The sequence below is a fragment of the Theobroma cacao genome, chromosome 9 (genome assembly GCF_000208745.1).
Source record: "Theobroma cacao cultivar B97-61/B2 chromosome 9, Criollo_cocoa_genome_V2, whole genome shotgun sequence".
Taxonomy (NCBI): domain Eukaryota; kingdom Viridiplantae; phylum Streptophyta; class Magnoliopsida; order Malvales; family Malvaceae; genus Theobroma; species Theobroma cacao.
Window position 1 is genome coordinate 2,152,244 of NC_030858.1, and position 26,239 is coordinate 2,178,482.

At 36.8% G+C, this 26,239-nt stretch overlaps 6 protein-coding genes and 1 non-coding gene across 13 annotated transcripts; 5 read left to right on the forward strand and 2 right to left on the reverse strand.

The window, feature by feature from the left end:
• TRNAS-CGA lies at positions 161-242 on the forward strand. The gene has a single exon. It is a non-coding gene; the product is annotated as a tRNA-Ser (tRNA).
• On the forward strand, positions 1,271-6,605 carry LOC18587955 (tocopherol cyclase, chloroplastic). The gene is made up of 10 exons (XM_007012037.2): positions 1,271-1,658; positions 2,183-2,427; positions 3,327-3,406; positions 3,552-3,628; positions 4,144-4,313; positions 4,517-4,614; positions 4,772-4,879; positions 5,107-5,223; positions 5,437-5,586; positions 6,120-6,605. Exons 1-10 carry the CDS (start codon positions 1,351-1,353, stop codon positions 6,294-6,296), a joined length of 1,530 nt encoding a protein of 509 aa, XP_007012099.2. The 5' UTR covers positions 1,271-1,350; the 3' UTR covers positions 6,297-6,605.
• On the forward strand, positions 6,652-8,288 carry LOC18587956 (bark storage protein A). Its single transcript, XM_007012039.2, has 5 exons — positions 6,652-6,975; positions 7,106-7,173; positions 7,265-7,420; positions 7,526-7,777; positions 7,857-8,288. Exons 1-5 carry the CDS (start codon positions 6,750-6,752, stop codon positions 8,196-8,198), a joined length of 1,044 nt encoding a protein of 347 aa, XP_007012101.2. The 5' UTR covers positions 6,652-6,749; the 3' UTR covers positions 8,199-8,288.
• LOC18587958 (protein NRT1/ PTR FAMILY 1.2) lies at positions 9,730-12,933 on the reverse strand. Its single transcript, XM_007012042.2, has 4 exons — positions 12,628-12,933; positions 12,306-12,523; positions 10,888-11,435; positions 9,730-10,758 (listed from the first exon to the last, which is right to left on the reverse strand). Exons 1-4 carry the CDS (start codon positions 12,728-12,730, stop codon positions 9,870-9,872), a joined length of 1,758 nt encoding a protein of 585 aa, XP_007012104.2. The 5' UTR covers positions 12,731-12,933; the 3' UTR covers positions 9,730-9,869.
• On the forward strand, positions 13,594-18,918 carry LOC18587959 (protein CASEIN KINASE I-LIKE 3). Of its 4 annotated transcripts, none has more exons than XM_018127313.1 (18): positions 13,595-13,971; positions 14,083-14,123; positions 14,481-14,550; positions 14,660-14,808; positions 14,949-15,044; positions 15,135-15,205; positions 15,400-15,461; positions 15,549-15,612; positions 15,796-15,880; positions 15,980-16,106; positions 16,339-16,421; positions 16,703-16,763; positions 16,898-17,019; positions 17,230-17,409; positions 17,542-17,770; positions 17,941-18,024; positions 18,104-18,230; positions 18,560-18,918. In XM_018127313.1, the coding sequence occupies exons 1-14, from the start codon at positions 13,896-13,898 to the stop codon at positions 17,404-17,406; spliced, it is 1,284 nt and encodes a 427-aa protein (XP_017982802.1). In that variant the 5' UTR covers positions 13,595-13,895; the 3' UTR covers positions 17,407-17,409; positions 17,542-17,770; positions 17,941-18,024; positions 18,104-18,230; positions 18,560-18,918. The 4 variants fall into 4 exon arrangements, with proteins under 4 accessions (XP_007012106.2, XP_017982802.1, XP_007012105.2 ...); XM_007012043.2 differs by having other exon boundaries at positions 17,941-17,990; XM_007012044.2 differs by having other exon boundaries at positions 13,594-13,971; positions 17,516-18,024; positions 18,560-18,733.
• LOC18587960 (VAN3-binding protein) lies at positions 19,489-22,552 on the forward strand. 4 transcript variants are annotated; one of them, XM_018127309.1, is made up of 10 exons: positions 19,489-19,631; positions 19,788-19,828; positions 19,925-20,196; positions 20,376-20,441; positions 20,765-20,833; positions 20,918-21,290; positions 21,541-21,696; positions 21,805-21,854; positions 22,088-22,145; positions 22,225-22,552. In XM_018127309.1, coding segments are annotated over exons 2-10 (1,248 nt in total). In that variant the 5' UTR covers positions 19,489-19,631; positions 19,788-19,827; the 3' UTR covers positions 22,428-22,552. The 4 variants fall into 4 exon arrangements, with proteins under 4 accessions (XP_017982798.1, XP_017982799.1, XP_017982797.1 ...); XM_018127310.1 differs by having other exon boundaries at positions 19,794-19,828; XM_018127308.1 differs by having other exon boundaries at positions 19,489-19,828.
• On the reverse strand, positions 22,428-25,508 carry LOC18587961 (probable lactoylglutathione lyase, chloroplastic). Its single transcript, XM_007012046.2, has 9 exons — positions 25,226-25,508; positions 24,448-24,640; positions 24,224-24,348; positions 24,025-24,089; positions 23,488-23,700; positions 23,318-23,365; positions 23,114-23,221; positions 22,866-23,006; positions 22,428-22,764 (listed from the first exon to the last, which is right to left on the reverse strand). The coding sequence occupies exons 1-9, from the start codon at positions 25,389-25,391 to the stop codon at positions 22,723-22,725; spliced, it is 1,101 nt and encodes a 366-aa protein (XP_007012108.1). The 5' UTR covers positions 25,392-25,508; the 3' UTR covers positions 22,428-22,722.

Below are 26,239 nucleotides of genomic sequence, written 5' to 3' on the forward strand. Positions count from 1 at the left end.
CTTTTTTGTCAACAAAAGTCTTCTTTGTTTTATCTCCTTCGGCCATTAGCAATGCGAATCAACTTTGCAATCATAGCAAGTACATGTGGTAGGCGGTCTCGTTGATAATAGAATGGGAAGTTCCAATAAGTAGTTGTAAGAAAATTTTTTTAGAATAACCGTCGACATGTCCGAGTGGTTAAGGAGACAGACTCGAAATCTGTTGGGCATTGCCTGCGCAGGTTCGAATCCTGCTGTCGACGCAATGGTTTTTTTTTTTTGTCTTTCTATGACAATTCACTTGCATGAACTTCGTGTATATATATATATATATATAATTGCTGCAATCTTATTGAAATGTTTAATGAGCTCTTCTTGGTATAATTCTTTCCTTATTTGGTTCATATACACCCAAAGATTATTTTATGAAAAGGGTATTGGGGGCAATTCAATTCATATGCAGAACGAGCATGAGTGCAACTCACGTCATTCTCTTCTGCTCTCTTCCTTCAAATTCACCTTGATTTTTCATCACTCTCAACTCAACAACCCATGAGCTTCATGCTGGTTCACTTCCTTTCTGCCAATGGTTCCCAACTTAGACTTGATCCTGGCAGCACTTCTCTATGGCTCCTTCATTGCCTGCGTTCTTCTTGTGGTCGCCTTTGTCATCTTGATTACCCTCTTGCTCGCTTTCTCTTTCTCAACCTTCTCCATTGTTTTCCTCGATTTATACAGCGTCTACTCTTTGCTATCTCGGTATGTTGGATCAATAGAGGCTAATCTCGAACTGGGTTTCCTTCTACTTCTCTGCAGTCTGATGCGGTATGCGATCTCTGCTGCTATGGCTTCAAAGCCATCAGTCGATCGCCTGGTTTCTCAACTCAGAGTCAAGGCCCAACGTGCCATGAATCGCGTCGACGCTTCGCTGCTAGTCCACACTAGAAGATTGTAGTACCAATAGTTTTAAAAGAAGAATAATCTAAAGATTTGCATGCAAATTCTAAGAAGAAATTCAATGTTATTCATGCGATTTTACTGTTAAATCCCCTGTTTTAATATGTAGTATATGTTGTATTAAATGCTTTGCGTGTGACGACGATCACCACATGAAAGATACGACAAAAATAGCAAAAATGTAATAAAATTTATGCAAAAAAAAAATCCCAATGCGTTGTCAACGCATAATAATTGATTGACGTTATTGAAGATTAATTAACGAATAAGTAGGAGACAGAAGTTGGCAGTTGGCACTTCCTTTTTAGCGCCACACCTCACTCACCTCTGTTAATATTTTTTTAATACATTTATATACTGAACCTCCAGACCTTTTCTTTTTAAAGAGTTCAGTTTACTTACGACTAGTTTTCCATGGAGCCAAACATTTACTCGGTCAACGAGCTTCATCATTTCTCTTCATGTTGTATTGGATTTCGCCCTCTGAACTCCAAACCCACCGTTAAATTTTCTCAATCTTCAACCTTCAATGGATTCTCTCCTCGAGGCCTCCGCCCTTTGAGGGTGGGGTTTCGGTCGAACTCGCGGATTATCGCCTGCAGCTCTGTAGCAGAACCTGAAACGGGAACTTCTTCCCCGGCAGCCGAGAGCAGCGCCGTCTCCGTCAATCCGGTTTATGTCCCCACGCCGGCTAATCGAAACGCTCGTACTCCTCACAGCGGGTACTTGGAGTTGTTGTTTAATGATTTTTTAATAATTTCGGTTGAAAATTAGTAATTTTTGTATTCAAGTCTTAGTTTGACTTGGGTGATAATTTTTTCTTCTTCCTTTCCAAAAATGGCTTAGTTTGATTCGTTATCATTGTAAAGAAAATACTACAATTTGATTATCATGCATTTCGTTATTTACAAAAATCATATTTTCAATTATTTATTATTTAAATATGTTTTGTTCTTTGCTTTTGTTCTCTGAAATTAAAAGCAAGTAGTAAAGTTAAGCATAATACTTTAAAGAGCAGATTTTTAGTAAGTGCATTTGGAAGCTTAAATTTAAAGACTTTTCTAGGTTCGTAATATTTTTTTTAGTTTAATCTATTAAGTATCAAGGAAGCGTAGTTTTACTATTGTCTAAATTTCATTTGATAATATTAATATTGGGTTCCTCAGACTACCATTCATGGTGATCAGCTACTCAACGGCTCTGTTTTATCTAATTCCAATTGTTGAAAAGCTTAAGTTGTATATAGGTACCATTTTGATGGAACTACTCGACAATTTTTCGAGGGTTGGTACTTCAAGGTAGCAATCCCAGAACAAAGACAGAGCTTTTGCTTCATGTACTCGGTGGAGAATCCTGCGTTTAGGAGGAAATTGACGCCATTGGAAATGCTGCAGCATGGACCTAGATTTACAGGAGTTGGGGCTCAAATTCTTGGTGCTTATGACAAGTATATATGTCAATACACTGAGGAATCTCAAAACTTTTGGGGAAGTAAGGTTTCTCCCTTATTGGCTTCGTGAGATTTGAATCTAAGATATAATCTTATTATGGCCGCCCCATTGTGCCTGTGCTTTTAATCATGCAGTAATGCAATTGTGATCTATTACTATTAGGTGTCAATATCTCTTATTTGGTATAGTGGCTGCAGGAATGACACCTTGTCGACTTCATTGTAAAATATTTTATCCTTTACTCTTTTAAACGAAAATAGCATTTATGGTGGCTGTCCTTCTTCTTGAGTATGTAGCAAGTTAGTAGGTTAACCTATATGAAAAGCTTCTCAGGCATTTGCCCTGAATTTTGAAATAAAATGCCTGATACATTAATTTTTTTACCAAGGAAATTTAACTCAACGTTGATTCACTTCAACCTCTGAATTTTATTGTGCTGTGACATTCCATCCATTTAATGCATCATGGTCACTTAATCCTTTGGTTTTGTTAGACTTTAGCAATTCGAACATATAAGGAGTCATATCTGATTTTAATAATTTTTTAGAGATTCTTTTTAATCATTTTTAAACTTTTAATTTTGGGTTATCCAAATTGATTTTATTATGGCCTCTCATTAGTTTTTCTGTGATTTTCCATCCATCATGTTAATTTCTGAGTCCAATTAACTTTAGCTTTGGACTTCAAAAAAGGATTCTGTTTCCTCTATGTTGTCTTGTTAGTTAAGAACGTGATACGCGTTCTTGAACAGTTCTGCATCAATATAACCCATTCTTAATAAATTTTAAAAACTCAATTGTTTCAGTGTAGTTGTTAGCTAGAGTATTTAATCTACTACTATCATCATTCTATGTTTTGGTATTATTACCTTAATAGTTGCAACAACAAAATGTATATATGGTAGCGTTCTGTGCCTAATTAACTTTTTTTAATGCATAGGTAGGCATGAGTTAATATTGGGGAATACATTTTTAGCCAACAAAGACTCACGACCTCCAAGTAAGGAGGTTCCTCCGCAGGTGAACAAGCAGTTTCTGGGATTCTACTCTTTGAAGGAAAATACCTGCAAAGCAGGCCGAAATGCTGCTGATATGATGATAGTTTATGTTGGTTAATCTTGATCCTTTGTTAGTTTTTCATATTTTATGTGGTTGTTCCTCGTAGGAATTCAATAGAAAAGTTTTGGAAGGCTTCCAAGTTAGCCCACTTTGGCATCAAGGTTTTATTCGTGATGATGGCAGGTGCTCCTTATATTTTGAACCCATAAGCATGGTTTTAATTTTAAACAGAACTAATAAATCCTTCTTTGTTTTTATCTGCTGTTATTTTTCTTCTTTTATGCAGAAACAGAAAGCAATTAACTCTAATGTTGAATGTGTCCCAGACTTGTGTGCGAGGATGTGAATAAACAAATACTTTAAATTTTGGATATCTTAAAAGATTTAAGATTGTTATGGCTTTGTGAGAAGTATCGAAGAAGTGTTAATTTTGATGGTTGATGTGCTTACGCTCCCTCGTAGGAGTTCTTACTGCATAGTTTGCAAGTTCTTTCCCTTGTCTAGTCTTTGGCATAAAGAACATGCCAAAGAATAGAAGTGGTTCTTTGATTAAGTCCCACTTCCTTTTTTTAGCCAATGTTTTATGTTGTGATTATATTACTTTTTGGGTTAATCAATGCTACAAATTGAGCAAAATTATCTACTTACTACCACTTATGTCCGCATTTTTGTTGACATGGTTCAGGTTTTAATTGCAGGACAACTTATGCTAATATTGTTAAAACTGCACGTTGGGAGTACAGTACTCGCCCCATCTATGGATGGGGTAATGTTGGGTCCAAGCAGAAGTCAACAGCTGGCTGGCTTGCAGCTCTTCCCATATTTGAACCCCATTGGCAAATTTGCATGGCTGGTGGACTTTCAACAGGCACTTGCTTATCTCCTTCCTATTTGTCAATTATACTTTGAATTGATTTCCTCTTCTTGCTCTATTCTGTATAGTCTACATTTATGCTCAGTTTACTACATTATTCACCATTATTTGCCTATCACCTTGATTGAAATTTGATCTCTTTAGAAATCCATGTTTGCTATAAGAATATTATCTCAGGTTATGACTTTGAATTTCAGGCTGGATAGAGTGGGACAGTGAAAGGTTTGAGTTTCAAAATGCCCCTTCATATTCAGAAAAGAATTGGGGTGGAGGCTTCCCTAGAAAATGGTTCTGGGTAAATCTTCATTCCTTCACATCTCCCTGTAGTAAGGCTTATCTAACTATCGCTCACGTTTCCAAAGACATTTTTGGTTGTGTTAGGTTTTGCATTGAATTAAGCCTAATTTTTGCGATTTAATCACGGTGATTTCATCATTAACATATCACTACAGGCTCAATGTAATGTCTTTGAAGGTGCAAGTGGGGAAGTTTCTCTGACTGCTGGTGGTGGGTTAAGGCAACTGCCTGGTCTGACTGAGACCTTTGAAAATGCTGCATTGGTACGTCTTTTTGTAGCCATTTTTATGTTTGGTTTGCTTTCTTTTGATTCTGTTAATTTTCCTTTAGCATGAAAAGAGTTTTGTTGGAAAGAAAATAAGATATCAGCTATAGAATGGAGGGAACAATATTTTTTGTTTTAAACTAGTAGTTTTTTTACTTGGCCAGTGTTTTAAACTTGTAGTTATTGGTTTGTTTTCTACATCTTGGCATACATGTGCTGGTGCAGATAGGAGTGCACTATGATGGAGTTTTCTATGAATTTGTGCCATGGAATGGTGTTGTATCTTGGGAAATTGCTCAATGGGGTTCATGGTACATGGAGGCGAAGAACGAGACACATATGGTAAGTTTGCATCTTTTACTGATATTTTCTTCCCTCCATTGTGCTAGTGTCAAGAGCTTTCAGACCAGAAATCTTAATTTTGGAAATATAATATTGATGAATGTGTGGACCTGGAAAGTAGATTATGCAAGGGGGTCTGAATGATTGATAAAGCTTCTGTTCTATTTAAAATTATTTATTTATGCACTCTTATTGATTCCAATTTATGAGCAGGCTGAGTTAGAAGCTACAACAAATGATCCAGGTACAACATTGCGTGCTCCAACGACAGTGGCTGGCCTTGCTCCAGCCTGTAAGGACACTTGTTTTGGTGATCTAAGATTGAAGATCTGGGAAAAAAAATCTGGCGGCACTAAGGGGAAGGTATGTTATCTTCCTGACAATTATGAGTTTACCTTTTCATCAATTTAGGGATAGGAAAAACTATCTGCTCCAATTCCTGCTAAGCGATGATTATTTTCACAACATTGGCTTTTCTAAATCTCGGAAAATTTTCACATATTAATTTTACCTTTATGGCATACTGCCTTTGAGGCTTTCTGCTCATCCAAATTTGCTCCAATTGAGACGGGAATCAAGGAATGGATAATTTTGAAAATGCAAAAGTGCCTTGTTAGTTTTAATATTGTTCTTGGTGTAACAAAGCCACTAGTTGTGTAACTTTTACATGTTGTCCTCAAGGCAAATCGCTTAGCTTTATTCTATAACACGGGGTTGATGAATCCAACAACTAAACCATTTGAAGCCTGAAGTTGTTTTTGATAAATTCATTGAACTCAACATCTTCAAGTCTAGTTCTTATCTTATTAATACAATAATTTGACTTCTAATAAAGAAAAAAAGTGATGATATATAATATATAATATATTTACGCTTCCAGTCTTTTCAATATGCAGCTAATCTTGGATGTTAAAAGTGACATGGCAGCAGTAGAAGTAGGAGGAGGGCCGTGGTTCAACACTTGGAAGGGCGAGACTACAACACCAGAGGTCATTAAAAATGCTCTACAAGTTGATGTTGATGTGGAAGGGATTTTTGGTTTGGCTCCATTTTTCAAACCCCCCGGGCTATAAGAGATCATTGCGTTTGTTCACAGAGAGGAATATACTCTTCAATCTTCATGGTTCCATGAGAAAGTGTTGTAGCCTGATGATCAATGCTAGTCTGTTGGTTTTCAGCAACTGACAAAACACAATGACAAGTATAAATCATATAGTAACAATTTGTATAAGACAGGTCGTACTTGAATAGTTAGGTTGGCTAAATTTTTAGCGTGGTGCGTCCTATCACCTAATTCTCTGGCCTAATTAATGGCAATTTGAACTTGTAGTTAGGCAAGGTATTTGGCAAATTGCTGAAATGGATAAGAAATTGTTTGTTCATACCCCCACATTATCTGATATGTTCCTCCACAAATTTATACTAGCACATACGTAACCCCTATCACTTCATAATTAATTGGCAACCTCATCTCCTTCTCTTAATAATTTCTCTTCTGACTTCTGAGTTCTGAGAGATTGGTAGCCATGGCCATGACCTTGAGACATGCTTTCGTTATGCTTCTTGCTCTCATGTTGGTGCTTGATGAACGCCAAGCAGATGGTGCGGTGTCGGCAGAAGTGCAAAAGCTGATCCATGAAGCCAAACTGAATGGCCCTTACGTAGGCGTGGTGATTCCAAACCTTTTCGAATTGAGCCCTCTTCTTCACAATCCTAACTTCACTTCCGCCAACTTCACTATACCTTTTTCTGGTAACTTAATTATATATCAGATTAAGGAAATCATACCCTTTGGTTACTATTTGTTAATTTTGTTTGTTGCTCATTGTTTGCCATTTTACTTAATTACGATGCTTTTTTTCTCTCTGACTCTGGATTTTAGGAAGGAGATTCCGGTTTGGAGCCATTGGAGAGAAAAGGGTCATATTAGTCATGACCGGACTGAGCTTGGTATATATATAAAGTTCAGAAGAAGTGATATCCTATTGCTATCTGGTAAATACGTGTGTATGTAAATGTAATTAGGGGGTTTCATTAATAGATAAATGCAGGCATAACCACCCAGCTATTGCCGACTTTATTCAAGATCGAAGGGGTTGTCCATTATGGAATAGCTGGAAATGCCAATCCCTCCCTGAACATTGGAGATGTCACTATTCCTAAATATTGGTCACAGACATCTCTTTGGTATTGGCAGGTATTGCATTGTGGTATCCAATTTGGTATGCTTCACAGTTATACTAATTAGTTGTTCATTAATAAGGGAGAATGCAGTTAAATTGTTCCGTGTGATGTAAAGCAGAGGTACGGAGATGGACCCTCAGACGAGCTAACCCTCGAATCAAATGGAGACTACACCAGGGAACTTGGGTTCCTTAAATTTGCTAATTTTACCACAAATGTGACTGCCAGCCCCTCACATGACAACCTATTGAACAATGTTTGGTATCAGCCAGAGGAAGTTTTTTTCATAGATGGAACTCCTGAACAAAGACAGCATGCCTTTTGGGTCCCTGTTGATTCCAAATACTTAAGAATTGCTAAAACTCTGGCGGTACTGTTTCTCTAGTTTCATTGTCCTAAAACAATTTTGGAGTAAAATTGTTTAAGGTATTGGTACTTTATATGAGCAGGACTTGAAATTGGAGGGTTGCCTGAACTCAACGACATGTTTGGATGAGCAACCGAGGGTGGTCACTGTCCAAAGAGGAACAAGTGGCAGCGTTTTCCTAGACAATGCTGCTTATCGCAGCTTCATTTACAGCAAGTTCAACGTAAGCCCTGTCGACATGGAGAGCGCATCGGTGGCTCTGATATGTCTGCTGCAAAGGGTACCTTTCATCATTATCAGGGCTCTCTCCGACTTGGCAGGTGGCGGCTCTGCTGAATCAAATGAGGCTGATATTTTCACTTCTCTTGCTGCAAATAATGCTGTCACGGTGGTCATAGAGTTTATTAAGCAATTGTCCGCCTAAATGAGGCTGATATAATCTTCATGCTTATAGTCTATACTTCACTGAAATTGGATATGCTTCTGCGAGTATATATAGATACTGTTTACTAAATAAATGTACAGCATGGATGTGCCTTCATTTTCAAAGAGCCTGGAAGAACCTTCATGATACCTAAAAGTATAACCCTATACTGTCTCTCTTGTCAAAGTTCATGCTGATGAAAACCTGGTTTAGATCCGGATTGGTATCACAAAATAAATAATCTATACTAGTTGTGAATGGAGATTTATAGTGATTAAGTTTGGGAAACGAAAACCGACATGCTTTTCTGTTTCGATTTTCTTGCCAACCAAACATGTTGAAAGTAAAAAATTAACAGAGTCTATGCCCTTTCACCATTGATTCTCTTGGCAAGCTGGATGATTATAAGCATGTTATAATAAAAAAAAGTTAGGTGCCCGGTCAGTAGCTGATGGTGGTCCTTAATATCTTGGAGTAGCAGTGCCTGGTGCAGGGTCCCCTGCTCCATGGTGGGAGCACCCACGATGTGTTAATCTATTGGTTGCGTACAGATTTGGTTGTGCATGCTTTAACTTTTTATAATAATAACAAAGAAACAGCATGATTTCGTCCTCGATTTTGATCATAAGCAAAAATAAAAAATAATAATAAAAATAAAAATCCAGAATCGCCATAAAATATGCTAGGCAAGTTCCATCGATAAGTCAGCCAAGTATTATAATTTTTTATTTCTTAACGTGGAATATAGTCCCAGCGGCTGGAACACATTAATGGCTCTCGAAGGAACTATATCATTTCCATTGGTTTACACCTTACAGGATTATTATGAATTTCATCCTAACCTGCATCACCATATCCTCTACAAAATACCTGATACCTAGCTGGTCACTTCGACTCTCTACAAACCTTTCTACCTACCGTCTCTCTCTGTTTCTGAGAGATGGCAGCCATGAAAGTTGTTTCCATGATGCTTATTGCTCTCATATTGATGCTTAATGAACAAAAACTTATTTGATGATGAAGCTTACCCAGGCTTGGTGATCATTCCTAACTTTTACGAAATGAACCCTCTTCAACATCCAAGCTATACTTCCATTGACTTAGCCATAGATGCTGCTGGTAATTATCTATGAAAGAAAACTCTCCTTAAGAAAACTCTCCTTTTCTCATATTAACTTAACCCTTTTTACATTTTTTTCTTGTTTTTAAAACCAGCCTACTGTCTTCTTGCTTCCTATAGATTTCTTCTCCTCCCTAGTCTCATTTTTCTCTGTTTCATTAATTACAGATGTATGTTAAAGAAAATGATTCATGTACAGTTTAATGACTGATATGACTGCAGGTTCCTTTCTATCATTATTAGGGCTCTCTCCGACTTGTCTGGTGGTGGCTCTGCCGAGTCAAATTAATAGAGCTTATACTTTCATTTCTCTTGCTGCAGATAATTCTGCTAATGTAATTGTAGAGTTTATCAAGTGAAACAAAAGTGCTTGAAAAAGATCAGATAATATATCAGTGTTGCACCATATTATCAAAATAGTTTGTTCTCTTCCTAAATCAAGAGTTTATATATTTTTCCAAAATCTTTTATTTCTGTGTATTCACTCATACAGTTAGATTTTGTTTTGACTGTGCAGATATCTAACTGGAGTGCTATAATGTTATGAGAGACTAACATTCATCTATCCTCTCATGATTTCCTCTTCTGGTTGCCTGAGACTGAACCTCGTCGTCTCCTCGACAAGGACCATAAGCCTTGCTACAAGCAAGAAAATACATGAAATTAAGAATGCTCAAGCCAAAAAGAAGCCAATAATAGTAATCATAGTGGCCCTTATTGACATTGCTTGAAACCCAACTTTCCCCTCCTCTTTTAGTAACATCATCAACTGCACTTGTTATAAAACTTGCCACCAGACTTGCAACAAACGCTCCTAATCCGAAAAGATTGGATCCGATGCTTGACATTGTTTTAGGTAACTCAGCGTAAAAGAATTCAATCTGTCCAACTCCAGCAAAAGCCTCAGCCAAGCCACTCAAGACATTATATGGTAGCAGCCATAGTGCAGACATGTGCACCATGGCTTGTGGTTCATCTGAAAGTCCTTCTTGAATTGCAATTTCCCGTCGAATATACTCTACAATTGCTAATGCTACCATGGATGCACAAGAGCATAGAATTCCAATCCCCATTCTTTGTTTCAAACCAAGACGAACTGGTTTTCCTTTCATTTTCGATGCTAGAGGGAGTGCTATCCTATCATAGAAAGCAATCCATGCTATCAGAGAGATCATCAAAAACATGCTGAAGGAACCTGCTGGAATTTCAAATTTTGGAGTAATATGTCGGTCCATGGTGCCTGCTTGAATTACTGTAAAAGAACTTTGAGTAAGAGCCACAGAAATCATGATTCCAGTAGAGAAGAGTGGTATTACTCTGATTAATGCTTTAAGCTCTTCTACTTGATCTACTGTACAAAGACTCCATGGGTTTGAAGCGGTTCCATCCGAGGTTAAATCCTGTTGAGGATTTTTTATCACGCAAGCTTTATTCAGAAACCTGGACAGATTACAAAAATTTACTCATCAGAAGGATGATTAAGCTAAAGTTAGCAGATTAGCAAGGCAATATATATATTTCTACCAGCTTCACAACCTTGCAATGATGAACAGGCAATTCTGGTAATACCTTAGTTTTTCACTTGGCATGTGAAGCCTTGATCCCTTTCTGAGACAGTACACCTCATCTGTGGCTTGGGATGGTAAGTTAATGTGTCTATTTCTGAAAGAGGCGACTAGAACTTGAGCAAAACCAGTGAACAAGCTTGTCCTGGCTTTCAACTTGACGTAGAGAGAAGATGCCAAGTAGAAGGAAAGAGCTGAAATGAACATTAGCATGACAGGAACGCCGAAACCCATTTTCCACCCCAGGTTATCTTGAATATAAACGATGCCGGTTACTGCAATGAGAGCTGAAAATGAGACTGAAGCATAGTACCAACTGAAGAAGCTCTGTAAGGTTTCTGCATTTTCCGGATTGATTCCCTTGTTCAACTGATCTGCACCAAAGACCAAGGAAGACGATCTTATGCCACCAGTTCCAATAGACATTAGGCCTAAGGAAAAATATAAAAATAGAAGTTGAGGTGCCGTGGGGGATTCGCATATGCTGCTAAATTGGTCACAATAAGGTCTTGCTTGCGGAAACATGGCTGTTAACCATAAGAGAACCATCCCCTGTAACATAAAAAATTAATCAGGTAAACTAACCAATGAGAAAAAAAAAATAGAGATTCCTTTTGAGAATGGTGGCATATCTCTACATAAAAACTTCAAAATTTTTATCAGGAACTCCCGGACAGAGCACTCCCCATGCAGTGTTTAACATGTTACTCTGGATAGTATTGTACAGAATTCAACATATCATATACTCAATTTCTCCAATGTTTACTTCAATGGAGCAACCTACTCGGGCATAAACAAGCCACCAGATATAAACAATTATCACAGATGGAAAATCTTGCTGCAATATCAGCAGTTGACTAATTCGGGAAACAGCCAATTATTGTTGGTTCCATCAGGAAATGCCAAGCTAGTTCCCTTGGTTCCTTTTTATTTTATCTGACTCGATTGAAGACGCTAGTAGATTTAAGCCCTTTGTTTCCAGTCACACCATTCTTGGTCTTACCTTTTGTCGTTGGCTAAATTTTATAATTTATTTGTTTTCTCACTCCCATTTAACAAATGCTGCAAACTTAGCAGAAAAAAGAAATGGTAGGAAAATGGGATTAGGAAGAAACTCAGATTTGGATTTATTAAAAAATCAATGAGCTTCCTATAAAGTTTTACTTTCCGTCTCATTCAAAGAAGGTGAAAGCAAACACTTGCGTTGGACAAACGCAGGCAGGGTCTCGCTCAATGAATATAGTTATTTTCAATACCCCCACGTAGAAATGCCATGAAAGAGACATCCTAAAGATTAGGCTCCACCCACCAATAACGTAAACCAACAACAACACAAAGTGACAAGTCACAACATTGTCCACTGACTTAAACCTAACAAAATGGAAGCATATATCAAGACGGCAGGAAGTTAAACAGGATTACCAGAAAACTAAGAATGGACCCTAATCCGATCATCCGGTACTTTCCCACATAAGAATCGGCAACAAAAGCACCAAGGATCGGGGTGAAGTTGTTGGCAGCTGTCCAGATGAAGATCACCTTGGCCGCTCTAGCAGTTTCCATACCATATTCTCTCGTCAGATACAGTATCATGTTCGGCGATAACCCCAAAGTCGCCACCCTTTCAAAGGCCTCGTTTGCTAATCAAAAGAAATTGCATGAAATGTGTATGGAAAAGTGAAAAGAATCATCGATCATGCATGCACTGGAAAAATAAATGGGAAAGTTTTCGGGGCGTACGTACCTAAGATGAAAGGCAAGGTTCTGAAGCCACCCTTCGAGAGAGAGGGTGTGATCAGGAGGGGTTCTCTGATCGTCTTCTTTTCATCTGAAGGAGTTGTTTCCATTGGGATTTTCTTCGGTTTCGCTGACAAAGGAGTTGCTGCACTACTCAGAACAATGAGAATTAAAATGAAAGATGAGTGCTGCTCCTATTGATGGTCTCAATATTGAATCTAGGCCTCCTGCAATGTGACTGATTTTCTAGTTATAGAAACAAGAGGGGTTTCATCAATCATGCCGACGTGGATGGCGAGCTTATTGTATTTATATTAGTGTAAGTGTGTATATGACTTTTTAATAATATTTTTTTGAAAAATAATTCAAATAAGATTATTTAATTATACAAAAATATATGCATTTAATAGTTAGAAAAGAGGGAAGAAAAGATATATAAATACTCGAGTAACATAATATAAAAACAAATTAAATTATTTAAAAAATTTTAAATAAATTTTTATTTTTTATTATATTTAATTAAATTTTTACATTTTTATTTTGATTTAAGTAAATTTTTATAATTAATAATTAATTAATTATTATTAATCAAAATATCATTTATCATCATTTTATATAATATGATATGCTACATGTTAATATGATATGATGACATGATCATATATTATTTTTTATTTTTTCATATCAATATCGTATCATCGTCATGTAAATATAAAATAATAAATTATATTTTGAGTAATGATAATTAATTAATTTTTGATTAACCATTAAATAAGAGATTTTTCAAAAATTAGATCAACATTTTATTACCATCCGTGAACCATTGTTCTCCCTTCTAAGGCCTTCTAACGGGGTAAGATGTAATAAATACTCAAATTTTAGGAAAAAAGTGTAATAATCTAATTTATTTGACAACCCCATTACTTCTCTAAATTTCAAAATTCTACCCTATTGGTCAAAATGTAATTATCTCCCTGTGATTCTTTAAAATTTCAGAACGCTCCCCAATCCTTTTTCCCGTTCCCGACTTCCTTTCCCTCTCGTCATCTCCGTTCAATTCTTCTAAATTCAACAAAATCCCGAAAACGCCCTTCGCAAAAAGTCACCGTTTTCCCTCGTTCACCTCATTCCCTCGATCCCTAAAAATCTCCCTTTTCTTCATCAATTTCTCAATCGCGAGCCCTAATTTTCTCTCTCTTTCCCGAATCCAACCACAAATCGACTGATCCTCGGGAAAGTGAGAGAAACAGGGAGAGGAAGAAATCCGGCTGATATATGGAGAGGATCGTCGGAGAGAAGTACAAGCTAGGTCGCAAAATCGGAAGCGGATCGTTTGGCGAAATCTTTCTCGGTATTTTTATTCTTTTTAGCTGTAGTTCTTCTTTTATTATGCTAATTCAGCTCGAATTGATCAGATTCTAACATAGGCTTTTTCTTTGGTTTTGTTTTTGCTTTGTTTCAGCTACTCATATTGACACAGGTGAAACTGTCGCGGTAAAGATTGTAAGTCTTCACTCTACAAGTGAATTTATGAGCAAGTTCTTTTTTTTTCGTTTATTTATTTGAATTTGTAACATAAAAAGAAAATTTAGCTGAAATATTAAGCTGGTGAGGTGGATACTGAATTCTGTAACACAAAATTTAGCTGATTTTGTAATATTTAAAATTTTGCCTAATTTTTGCATAGTGACACAGAAATTAGTCAATATTTTTGTCAAGTTGTGAAATTGATTATGCAGCTTGATTTTATACTTGAAAATAACTTTTCAGTTTCATCATTTTGATGAAATATCTATTATTTGAAGAGAGTAAAATCTACTTGATATAAATTAGTAAATTTTATTTTTGGGTTGGTGGCAGGAAAACAGGCAGACAAAACATCCACAATTGCTATATGAAGCCAAGCTATATAATATTCTTCAAGGAGGAAGTAAGTACAAGTTTTTGGTAGTTTTATGTTGGGAATGCAGATTTTTGTATAAATGTTCTTTTAGTTATGTTAATACTATTCATATTTACTCAAATTTCTTCCATTTTAGGTGGTATTGCACATATAAAGTGGTGTGGAGTAAATGGGGAAGATAATGTGCTTGTTCTTGACTTGCTGGGACCAAGTCTGGAAGACTTGTTTGTCTATTGCGGGAGAAAATTTTCATTAAAAACAGTCTTAATGTTGGCTGATCAAATGGTAATCAGATAAAGATTTTGCAAAGAAGAGTTGTTCATATTTTCTAGTCTTATATAACAATAGGCTAGTTGCTTTCAATTTGCTGTTAGTATTTACATGCTACTCCATTTGAATATTTTTTTTCCTTTGATGAGGTGTAGATTACAAGAATAGAATTTATGCATGCTAAGGGGTTTCTGCATAGAGACATCAAACCGGATAATTTCCTCATGGGTCTCGGCAGGAAAGCGAATCAGGTATATTTCTTCAATGTTTGATTTGCACAGATAATCCTTCTCTTATTTTCTGTTTTGCTTTATTTTGTATCGCTGTTTTGTCCTCATCAGGTCTACATCATTGACTTTGGTCTTGCCAAAAGATATCGTGATCCCACCACAAATCGTCATATTCCTTACAGGTAAGGATTAAATTACCATGTTCTTTCTCAATATCTGGTTGGCTTTCCTTTTTAACGTGATTATCAATCAAAATTACTTGATGAGGCCCCATTTTTGTATCCATTTTAATTTATATTTTTCTTAATTCATTTTAATTTCTATTTTTTCTCTTTTCCCTGGTTAAGTTGTGATTTTCCCTTGATGACTCTTACAGGGAGAATAAAAATTTAACAGGGACTGCACGGTATGCAAGTTGTAATACTCATCTTGGAATTGGTAAGAGTTTTTACGTTCTTTTTTTTTACTATTCTAATACAAGGCAGACTTCTGAAGTTGTCTTTATTCTCTCTTTAATCTCCACAGAGCAAAGCCGTCGAGATGATTTAGAATCGCTTGGCTATGTTCTTTTGTATTTCTTGAGAGGAAGGTATGCCCTAATTTACTGTCATTCATCTTCTGCGACTCAAACTATGTAAGGGTTTGTAGTTGGACGTGGTTTTGCTGTAATCTGTACCTTATTCATCTTAATAGCTTCATTTATTTAGATGTTCTGCTACACTGTGATTCTGAATGTACCTATCTGACTGATTTTGTTAATTTCTGCATTTAGCCTTCCTTGGCAGGGACTAAAAGCTGCTACAAAGAAGCAGAAGTATGATAAAATATGTGAGAAGAAGTTATCAACACCCATAGAGGTATTTCCTTTATAGATATCTCCCTACCCACAAAAGACAAATGATTTTAGCATCAGTAGTTGTTCAATACTTACATATAATTTGTTTTGTGTTCAAAAGGTCTTGTGCAAGTCACACCCTGTGGAGTTTGCATCATACTTTCATTATTGCCACTCTTTGACATTTGATCAAAGGCCTGATTATGGATTCTTGAAGCGCTTGTTTCAAGATTTGTTTGCTCGAGAAGGTAATGAACTACTTAAGTTCACTATATTCCTCATGCTTTCTCCAATAAATTGCATGTTTGGGTAGGTATGTTCACAACTAATAATATTTCATTGATCTAGACTTTTCAAACCAGCTACCTTTTATTTTGAAGTCCTGTCTGGCATTTATTGCAAATCATGTCTCTGTCCGGACAATATCAAACTGATATTTGTGTTTGCTGGTTTTCAACTCCCTTATATTCTATGCGGCAGGATATGAGTTTGATTACATATTTGACTGGACCATTCTAAAGTACCAGCAGACACAAAGGACAAAGACACGTCTTCAATCATCTGTTAGTATTTTCTGAATTCCTTTTTATTACAATATTTTTTCCCTTTGATTGGTGATTTAAAAGACTTGCATTTGATGAATTGTTTGTGGCACAAGTATTTCACAAAGCTTTTCAACCAAAAATGTATCAGGAGTGATTTGTTTAGAGATGCAATGGCTCAGTGATAGAGGCTGCTTCAAATTCTAATTTTTTTTTTAATGTTACTTCAAATTCTAATTGGTTCTCTTACTCCATCTTGTATGATTATACAGTTTATACTCTTTTCTTTTGATTTTTTTCAGGATATGCAGCCTTTTTCTGGAACAAGTAACAGTCAAGCAATGCCTATGGATAAGCTTAAAGGTAAGTGCTTCAAGCGTTTAGTGATATTTTTTAATAATAATTTTTCCATTTGGTAGCTCATGGTTGTTTATGCCTCATGTAGGAAATTGTCTTTTGTGAAGCACATCGTGCCTTAACTCATTTTTGAATTTCAGGAATCAAGGATGCTTCTTATTCAGGTGAAGCTATGGAGCAGAGAGGACCACGTAACCTTGGTCGTCCAGATGTTCGTATGCAGTTTAGACCTTCAGTTGGTCAAAATATGAGTGAGAAACATGTACGTTACCTAATGAATCATGCTATATCTTGGTTCATTTGTACTTGTAATCTGCCAGTTTAAAGAAAATGAAATGTATTGAAATTAATGTGGCATGCTTTAAAGTGGCTCTGTTCCATACCATTTCTGTTTACTAGTTTTAGTATGATGTAGCTTCATCCCCGTAGTCAGTCAATTTAAAATAACTGCTGTGGGATATGGCTATTGCAGATGGGGGGCAGTTCAGTAATGCTACCCACTTCAGTTGCTCTGCCTGGTTCCTTGAAAAAAAATCTGCCAAAAGCAGAGGGGCCAACTGAAGCTGCAAATAATGGCCGTGGGGCCAACAAGACTGGTGCTTCAAGCAGCTGGATGCCATCATTTCACAGAATATCTTCAGCTAAGTGATTGGTATAGAAATACATCTTTCAAAACTATCTCATTATTAGTTATTTTGCATATATTCTCACTTTCTAAGGAGTCAATGCATAGACTTATATGTATCAGTTAACCTCAGGTTGTGATTTCGGCTTTGGATTTTAGGGAACCATAATTGGTGTTGCAAGTGTCATGAAGTTTGGACATTGGATAGCTCAAGATCTTTGCTGAGAGATGGCAGATTGTGTTATCTGCTTTCAACAAGGTGGTCATGAGGGGGCAAATGTGTGGGATTGTGCTGGGATCTGGTCCATCAAAGCCTGGTTTTTTCTGCATGCATAGATGGGGAGAATGGTTAAGCCAGTTTCATGTTTAATTGTTCGATGAATGATGTGTAAAGTGTTTTCTCCATTCTTCTGTTAATAGATGATAAGGTTTCATTTGTGTGATACGGTTGTTTTGACCTTGTATCTCATTTAATTCAGATGCATTTGCTTTCTTTTCTCATTGCTTCATAATTTGGATCAGAGCCCTTGATGTTTACCTGGATCAATTTGAATCTAGGTACCTGCGTTCACCAGAGTCTGAAAAAGTACTGTAATCTATTGTTTCAGGTACTGGACTATCTTGTTAGTTTTTGGAGATTCTGTAAGTTGTCATTATTTTATAACTATATGTTTTGGAATTTTATTTGCTTGACTTTATACAATTGTCTCTCATTTGCCAGTGGTGGATATGAGAAGAGTTTAATTGATCAATAGCAGTCACTGCTAATATTGAAGTGATATGAAGATAGTTTTGTAATTATCCATTTGGGGTATGGATCTGGGAGGTTTATACCTTAGAGAATTGAGGTAATTATACCGCTTTAATTTGTTCTTTCTAATCAAAGTATTGCAGCACCTTTCCAGTCATTAATTTTGTTCTGATTGAACTTTGAAACCCTCTTATTGTTTATTGATTTTTTCGGGCTCTATTGATTCCTTGGTATGACATATGGAGCTTAAATGCGATGGAGAACCATAAACGTTTTCAGGTAGAATAGGGTGTCATCAATGAGACTGTTTTCCAGTTTCTTACCTATATTTTTTTTATGCTTATGTCATTTTGCCCGTGTATGAACCATTGTAACTTTGTTTTAACATTTGCATCTATCAGTAATTGTTTTATTGCGTTGTTACAGGTCAAAGGGGAAAGAGCCATGCTGAGGGCCATGGCACATATTATAAGATGGAAACTTAAGCAGTCAAGGTGTCCTGAGTATTAGGTAGCATGCTTGCGTTGAATTCCACCAAAGGTACTGTGGAAGTTCAACAATGTTTTCCCCAAATCAAGAAGTCCACAAGTTTGAACCTGAGTTCTACCCTACCCTTTGTTGGATATTTTTCATCCATTAAAAACTAGACGTAGATAAAATCAGTATTTGTCGTCTGATTTCGGTGCCTGGATGCGCTGTATTTCCCAGCAAAAGCATCGTTGACTTGGCTCCATTTTATTACTATTTCCAAGTCATGAAGGCATTTGAAGATTTTTGTTTGGCGACACTCTTTGGTAAATGACCAGATGGTAGTCCATAGACATTATAAATTGGATTATGAGACCACACTCAAATACCATACTCCATTACCATATTGAGCAGGATAATTTTCAGCTCATTTTGGTCCAAACTGTATATTCCAAACTATGCAAAAGAAACAAGGTCTGTCAGGTCAGTATTCAATATTCCAGGAGTAATATAACTTTCTGTTCCAAAATGTTTCCCACTGAGTACAAAAACAGTAAAATCACAACCCTAACTGGGAAACACCGTTTGCCTTTGACACAATTTAGTACAAAGTAAAAGAAAAACTTTTCCAGAAACCTATCAGATATCAACATTTTTTTAGAGTAGAGAGAGAAAAAGTCGGTGCAATAGAAAAAAAAAAAAGAACGGAGAAACTGTAAGTGCTCAGGTACGGCCCTGTTGACCCTCGGTGCGTGTTGGGGCCCCTGTTTTTTGCTTTGCAGTTGCTTCTAGACATCTGTTCAATGGCAAGCTTCGGGTACACCTTGTACTCCAAAGGGTGTATTGGGCGTGCGAGAGGGCCCTGGCCACTAGCTTCAGTCACTGATAATGGTGACAAAAGAGAACTCAGGTCATTATGACTACGCCGCTCACCCTTTATATCCTTTGTTCTTTATAAATTATTATGTAAAGCTGGAAAACGGGGGAAGTTGAGGACAAAGTTGAACTGCGTTTCATGGGAGCCTTTCCGGTACAATAGAATATATCCCCTGCACTTTATTTTTTTCTCTCCTTTAGTTCTTCCCAATAAAGAAACCATGCAGCTTAGATTCACTTCCCATGTTAAATGTCAAACTGTTTCTTTCTCTTCCTTGGCTTGTTCTTGCTGTGTTTGCTGGAATCGAAGTCTCAGCTTGAGTGAAAGTGGAGAAGCAGACAAGTTTAAAAGTAAGGCTTTTACTATTTTGAGCTTGGTTGCCATCAATACTAGACCACTAACTTGGCTCTTTTGAATGGTTGTTTACTTACTTGTTATGGTGTTAGTGAGCTCATGCAGTATAAAGAGCTCGTCACAGAGGCTGGAAAATATAGATGAGAATGGTCCTGCAAGGTGGTTACCACTGTCCTGCCCCCCGCCTGAAACTCCTACAGAGTCCATGGAGTTTCTTGCCAGATCATGGAGCCTCTCGGCTATGGAACTCTCCACAGCTCTTGCGAAGACGCATGTAGCTTCCGACGGTCTTGATCAGAAGCCATCTGTTTCTTCTGTTGGAAATGAAACGCATGATGCAAGTTCTACTGCTTCAAGGGAACCTGTAAGATCCCTTCTTTAATTCAACCTGTTGTAGACGACTTCTTACATAGTTTTTGGTTTCAATACGAGAACCAGGAGCTTAAATGTTCTCGGGATCAGCTCAAATAAAGACTTAGCTATATATGTAGAAAGCGATAATTAGTATGAAAATTTTCATGTTTGTTTGGTTGTTCTGTACAGCTAGTTCAGCAGTTACCTAGTGGCGGTAGCCCTCCAATATCACCAAGGGAGAGTGAAGATTTTAAGGTACCTCGGTTCCTGTTCTCTTTATGTGGCCTCGCATTGGTGGATGCTAATGATAATGTTCATCTAAAAGATATAGACGCAAGCTGATAATGCCCTTCAAGCCCTTATTATTAGTTTGCCAGATTCTGCTGCAACAGTTAGCATGCCCTGGCTCCTGTCCTGCAGCAATTGATAGAATATTATACTGTTCACCAGATTGTAGTCGTGTGTAACAATATTATATTGTTGAGGATTGTCAGGAATATGCAAAGCGGGGGAAAAATAATCTATCTGATTCTCCTACAACCACTTACACTAACTTCTAACATTTGTTTAATGTGCAGGAACTAGTTTTACTTCGTCAAGCACTGCATCCAGAATTTCTCTCTAATCAACAACTGCTTAAATATGGGGTATGTGTCTCCTAATTCAACCTCATCATAATCATTAATTTACTCAACAGAATCATCATACTTAACCTTATCACCAATTTGAAGATATACAAGAGCATAGTAAGAGGGCGAACAATGGGGAGATGGTTGAAGGATCAGAAAGAAAGGAAGAAGCGGGAAATCAGAACCCACAACGCACAACTGCATGCAGCCGTATCAGTTGCTGGAGTTGCAGCTGCCGTTGCGGCACTTGCAGCCTCAAGTGCAATGTTGCCGGAAATGGCAACTACCTGTCAGAAGACATCTTCTAAAGTAACAACTGCTATTGCGTCTGCAGCGGCTCTTGTTGCGTCGCACTGCATTGAGATTGCAGAGGACATGGGAGCTGATCATGACCAAATTTTAACGGTAGTCAACTCTGCAATTAATGCAAGAACAAATGGAGATATCATGACACTAACAGCTGGAGCAGCTACAGGTTGTTCAATCGCATCTAAATTCCATCATCTAGCCAGAAAATATATATGGTACCATTCACGTTTTGACTTTACTGTTTCCATGGCTGCAAGACAGCCATAATTGAATTAGAGACCAACAAGCGAAGGGGTTAATAGCTGAAACATGATAATGGAATGAATTATCAGTAAACTTCATGAACGTATCATTAATAGTTCAATATTCAAATGATTTCAGAGGTCTGTCAACTTTAATTTTACAAATTCATGCAGCCTTGCGAGGAGCTGCCACACTAAGGGCAAGGCTGCAAAAGACTACAACAATTGCTCTAGGAGAGGAAAAGGGTGAACGAGGCATCGAATCTAACATCTCATATGCATTGAACTTTGTTGCTACAGGAGGGGAACTACTCAAGCGCACAAGAAAAGGTACATTTTCACAAGTCTCATTAGTCAGAAATATCAAATCTTCGGTCTTCAGTTGTGGTAACAATATTACTTTGCACTCATCACTATATTTATTTATGTTGATGACAGGAGCTCTGCACTGGAAGCAAGTTTCTTTCTACATAAACTCTAACTGGCAGGTATAAAGCAGGAGAAAAGAAATCCTAGTTACCATATTACAGGCTTGTAAGAATTAAGACCATTTCGAATTTGATTATATGGATTTTTGATCCTCAAAATGTAAAAGCTTACAAGTTTAGCTACATAGGCACAAGGTGGTAATTTTTTTTTCTTTTCAATGCATACTTTTACCTTGATCTGTTAGAAAAGATCACTGTGAGTAATTATTTCAAAATTGTCAAAAAAAAAATAGGTGGTGGCTAAATTGAAAAGCAAGCATATGGCAGGCACATACACTAAAAAGAAGAAGAGTAAGCTAAGCCTCATACTCAAATAAATCAATTTCCTTATTTCTCGTGCCTGCGTTAACAGTCTGTGTTGTGCTTCCAGGTGTGATCTCAGGAGTCCATAGTGACATCCCAGCATGGCCTAGAAGGGAGAGGGAAGACAATGGTGAGCAGAGAGCTTATTTTGGGATTAAAACTGCTGACAGAATAATAGAATTTGAATGCAGAAGTAAAGGTGACAAACAGATGTGGACAGATGGGATCCAGCATATGTTGAATTGTTGTAACAACTTAGCATATTTCTGAGGGAAACTAAATGGATTTGATGGGAAAAGTAGATTGTCATTTCTGTAAAGCAATTACGTTGACATGTATATATCTGATTCCCCAGGCACTGGGTTTAATTTCCAATAATAGCAACTTCTACGCTATCATACAAAAGAAGGGGAAAAAAAATATACAAGATGGGATTGAGCTTCTCCTTCAAGGTTTTTGTTTGAGAAAGAAAAAGCTTGGCAGATGGCAGCACCTAATGATCAAAATTGTTATGAACCTCTCACTGGATTCAATCAATATGGGTATCAGCCGTCATTATATTTGGTCATTCTAGCTCCTTGAGGAAATCAATGTTATCAACAAAGACCTGTAAGGAAATCAATTCATTGGGATTAAAACAACTATAAAATCACATGAAATAGAACCCACAAAGACATACATCGTCTGCTAAAGCATTGTCAGCCATACCGATTTCCAGCCATCTGGATCCAGGCAAGCAGTAATCTTAGTGTTAATGCCTGGCAAGGGCCCAGGCTCACGGGTAATCTTTCCTCCACATAGCTTAATTGCTTCTGCAGTCTTATAAACATCATCCGTGCCTATTGCAATCTGGTAAGATACGAAACTTCAGTCTACATATGACATAGAATAAGCCTAATGTGGGTTCAAACTGGAACACTAAAAAACAATGCAGGAAAAAAAAAAAGAGAGTTTACCTGTGCATAACCGTTTCCTTTATCGTATTCTGTGACCCCATAGTTGTACGTCAGTTCCAGCACAGCATTTTTATCTTCAGGACCATAGCCCATCATGGCTATTGTATACTGAAATTTATGCACAAATATTCGCATAAATGTGAAAATGACCAGATAAGATCACATATTCAGATATTTTGGTGGTGGGAAAGGGGGTATCTTTACCTTATACTCAGGATTATCTTTTTTACGAAGAAGCTCCATGCCAAAAGCCTACAAATCCAGGAACAAAGATTGGGATATAAGCATTTTATAGTGCTATGAGCTATAAAAGTAATTAAAACTGGTAATCCTAAAAAAAAAAAGGTTCCTTTACACTGTAAAAAGCCACTCACCTTCTTATAGAAATTAATAGAGCGATCAAGATCACCAACTCGAAGCATTACTTGACAAAGTGGCTCAGGTGTAGGCCCCCTCTCTAAAAGTTCAAACTTATAACCGTCTGGATCTTCGATAAAAGCAATTATTGTATACCCACCTTTGACAGGGCCAGGTTCCCTGGTAACGTTGCCCCGCTTTGCTTTTATTAGATCTACTGTCTTGGCAACCTACAAACAATTAGAATACAAAAGTTTTAAGTACATCAATTTGCATGAATGAAACTATTTTTATGGAAAAGGCAGAGCTGAAATGAAATGGATGACTCCAAACTGACATGACTAAAATTATGCATGGCCCTCTTTCCTATATCAGTTCTTTGGTGAGAGGCAACAGCTTCAGATATAGTCAAATGATAGAGAACATGTTGGATTAATAAGCAGTATGGGCTATACAAACAGATGCATGCTCATCAAAACAGCAACTACATTTCTTTCTTTCATAGTTTTCACTAATTGCAGCTACAAGAAGATCAGGTTGATGAAAGAACTTACATCCTCTACTGCAATACCAAAATGACCAAATCCATTTCCAATGTCATATTTGTCAACTCCATAATCTGAAGAAATAAAATACAAAAGTATATTAGAGACCAACCTTTTTAACATGTGAAATTATGAATTTCTCATCAGTAGTTAAACGTGACATAGACATATAAGCATTCAAACATGCTGAAATGAGCTAATGGCTCACTATAAGTAAGTTCAACAACAAAATGAGAATCTTCAGGCCCATATCCAAGAAAAGCATTTGAATATTTCTCCTCTGGTATGTCACGTTTTCTTAACAGCTTCATTCCTAAGCATTCGGTATAAAACCTGCAGTTTGACAAATTAAGTAGTCATCTGAATATATCCTGAATCACCAAAGAGTATATGTGTCAATTATTCACTGTGCCAGTCTATGAGAAAGCATACTTTATAGTCTTCGCCAAATCACCAACACGGTAAACAACATGAAGCATTCTTCTTTTGTCATTTTGAACCCAATTTAATGCATCTTGCTCCTTAACAGCAGTAGCCATATTTCCAGATGTACTCTCAATTGAGTTTCCTTCTGCTCTTAATAACTTAGCAGCTTTTGAACCAAACAACTGTGACTGAGGGATAGCTGAACAAGCATCAAAATTCCATTAGCATTGGTGAAATAATCCGTTTTGCATAAATATGCCTAACAAGTGTTTAAAGAATTAACAGCCTATTCTTAAATCAATGAACCAAACATCAAATCCATAGCACCAAATGCCAAACTGGATTTTGGCATTTTGTCAAGTGAAAAAACCATGATGTGACATCCCACTGAACACAAAGAGCTTACATATACAAGCAAAATTTATATCGCTGGAAACATTGTTAAAGAAAGTTAAAAAAAAAAAATAGCCTCACACTCTACTTAAAATTATCCGTATCAGTCTGCAGCAGATTGAATAACAACCTTGACACCCCCAAAGGTTCACTAAGAAAGCAAGTGAAAAAAAATTAAATGGTATATTCTTGAGCTCAATGAACTGCATTAAAAATTTGAATGACTCAATCTAAGCTACCACATTGTAGGAATATAAATAAGCTCTGCTTCTCTTGTCTTTTCCTTGGCTTTCGCAACAAAATTCTATCCCAAAACATAAATGAACATGTGAAACAGTTAAAGAAAAAAAAGAAATGGGTTTTTCCTTATTAAGGATTTTAGAGCTTTTACCAGTGCCAAGTTGGAAGAGAGCGAGTCTTCGAGAAGGACCGTGATTGTAACAGTTACGAATATAACAAACAGAAGAATATGTAACAGAGTTTGATGGGAAAGAAGGCCTCTTCCTTGAGAAACTCAGGGAGGAAGCGGATGCAATTGGCAATGTTCCCATCAGCATTTCCTCTACCTTGTGTTTGTTCCCAGTATCTTATTCTTATTCCGACTGTCCGACACAATCCAGAGCTTTGTTTGGTCATAAACTTCTCTGGCTTGCTGTTCTGTTTTTGGCCTTTCCAACAGATTACAGATAAATTGAAAGTATTTAAACAACGGGCTTGGCCTAGACGGCCAGTAATGTCAAGGCAAGGCCGTGGGCTTTCAAGGAGTAGACGGCCTTGGATCTTAGTTTGCTGGGCCTTGGCCAAGGGTTAATGTTGAAAATGTTCGGACCTGACATTGATTTGTTATTTACTAAGGACAAAATAAAATATAGCAAAAGAAAACAAAGTTAGAGAATAAACAGAGTATTTTATCATGACCAAAGGACATAGAACCATGATCATTTCTTTAGGCCTTTCTAAGTTGATATAATCATCATATTGAAGATAGTTTATTGATGTGAGACGAGGTCTTTTCATTGCTAGCAAAAGAAAACAAATTAGAACAGCTTTTTCTTTTACATTTTTCTCTTGTGTTCACATTGAAAAGCACCGAAATCAGTGATGGAGTTAAAATTTCATGTTTAGGGTCGAATAAGAAATGAGTTGGTCGTAGAATATTGAGGTAGTATGATTTGAAGAGTAAGTTTATTGTAATAGGTTTTATTTTAGTTTTTAAATTTATTAAAATTAATTATTAATTAATTACTGTAAGATATCTCATAAAAAAATATTATAGAGTGAAATTATAAAATTCTAAAAAATAAAAATATATTATAAAATTTTAAAACTTTTAAAAAGATGAGAGTCCTAGTAACCCTCGTTACCTCCGCCAATGACGAGAAGGATTCCAAGTATTTCCAAATTG

Bases quoted from the DNA above. Each gene is read 5' to 3' on its own strand.
- LOC18587959 (XM_007012044.2), top strand. From the start codon at position 13,896: ATGGAGAGGATCGTCGGAGAGAAGTACAAGCTAGGTCGCAAAATCGGA. The intron at 15,613-15,795 runs GTATGCCCTAAT...TTCTGCATTTAG, and splicing joins TTGTATTTCTTGAGAGGAAG to CCTTCCTTGGCAGGGACTAA. The intron at 16,107-16,338 runs GTAATGAACTAC...TCTATGCGGCAG, and splicing joins AGATTTGTTTGCTCGAGAAG to GATATGAGTTTGATTACATA.
- LOC18587956 (XM_007012039.2), top strand. From the start codon at position 6,750: ATGGCCATGACCTTGAGACATGCTTTCGTTATGCTTCTTGCTCTCATG. The intron at 6,976-7,105 runs GTAACTTAATTA...TCTGGATTTTAG, and splicing joins CTTCACTATACCTTTTTCTG to GAAGGAGATTCCGGTTTGGA. The intron at 7,778-7,856 runs GTACTGTTTCTC...TTATATGAGCAG, and splicing joins GAATTGCTAAAACTCTGGCG to GACTTGAAATTGGAGGGTTG.
- LOC18587958 (XM_007012042.2), bottom strand. From the start codon at position 12,730: ATGGAAACAACTCCTTCAGATGAAAAGAAGACGATCAGAGAACCCCTC. The intron at 11,436-12,305 runs GTAATCCTGTTT...TTTATGTTACAG, and splicing joins GGTCCATTCTTAGTTTTCTG to GGGATGGTTCTCTTATGGTT. The intron at 10,759-10,887 runs GTATTACCAGAA...TAATCTGTCCAG, and splicing joins ATGCCAAGTGAAAAACTAAG to GTTTCTGAATAAAGCTTGCG.
- LOC18587960 (XM_018127308.1), top strand. From the start codon at position 19,699: ATGCAGCTTAGATTCACTTCCCATGTTAAATGTCAAACTGTTTCTTTC. The intron at 20,197-20,375 runs GTAAGATCCCTT...TGTTCTGTACAG, and splicing joins CTACTGCTTCAAGGGAACCT to CTAGTTCAGCAGTTACCTAG. The intron at 21,855-22,087 runs GTATAAAGCAGG...AAAAAAAAATAG, and splicing joins ACATAAACTCTAACTGGCAG to GTGGTGGCTAAATTGAAAAG.
- LOC18587961 (XM_007012046.2), bottom strand. From the start codon at position 25,391: ATGCTGATGGGAACATTGCCAATTGCATCCGCTTCCTCCCTGAGTTTC. The intron at 24,090-24,223 runs GTGAGCCATTAG...TTATTTCTTCAG, and splicing joins TGTTGTTGAACTTACTTATA to ATTATGGAGTTGACAAATAT. The intron at 23,701-24,024 runs GTAAGTTCTTTC...AATTGTTTGTAG, and splicing joins TTGGTATTGCAGTAGAGGAT to GTTGCCAAGACAGTAGATCT.
- LOC18587955 (XM_007012037.2), top strand. From the start codon at position 1,351: ATGGAGCCAAACATTTACTCGGTCAACGAGCTTCATCATTTCTCTTCA. The intron at 1,659-2,182 runs GTACTTGGAGTT...AGTTGTATATAG, and splicing joins GCTCGTACTCCTCACAGCGG to GTACCATTTTGATGGAACTA. The intron at 4,615-4,771 runs GTAAATCTTCAT...ATATCACTACAG, and splicing joins TCCCTAGAAAATGGTTCTGG to GCTCAATGTAATGTCTTTGA.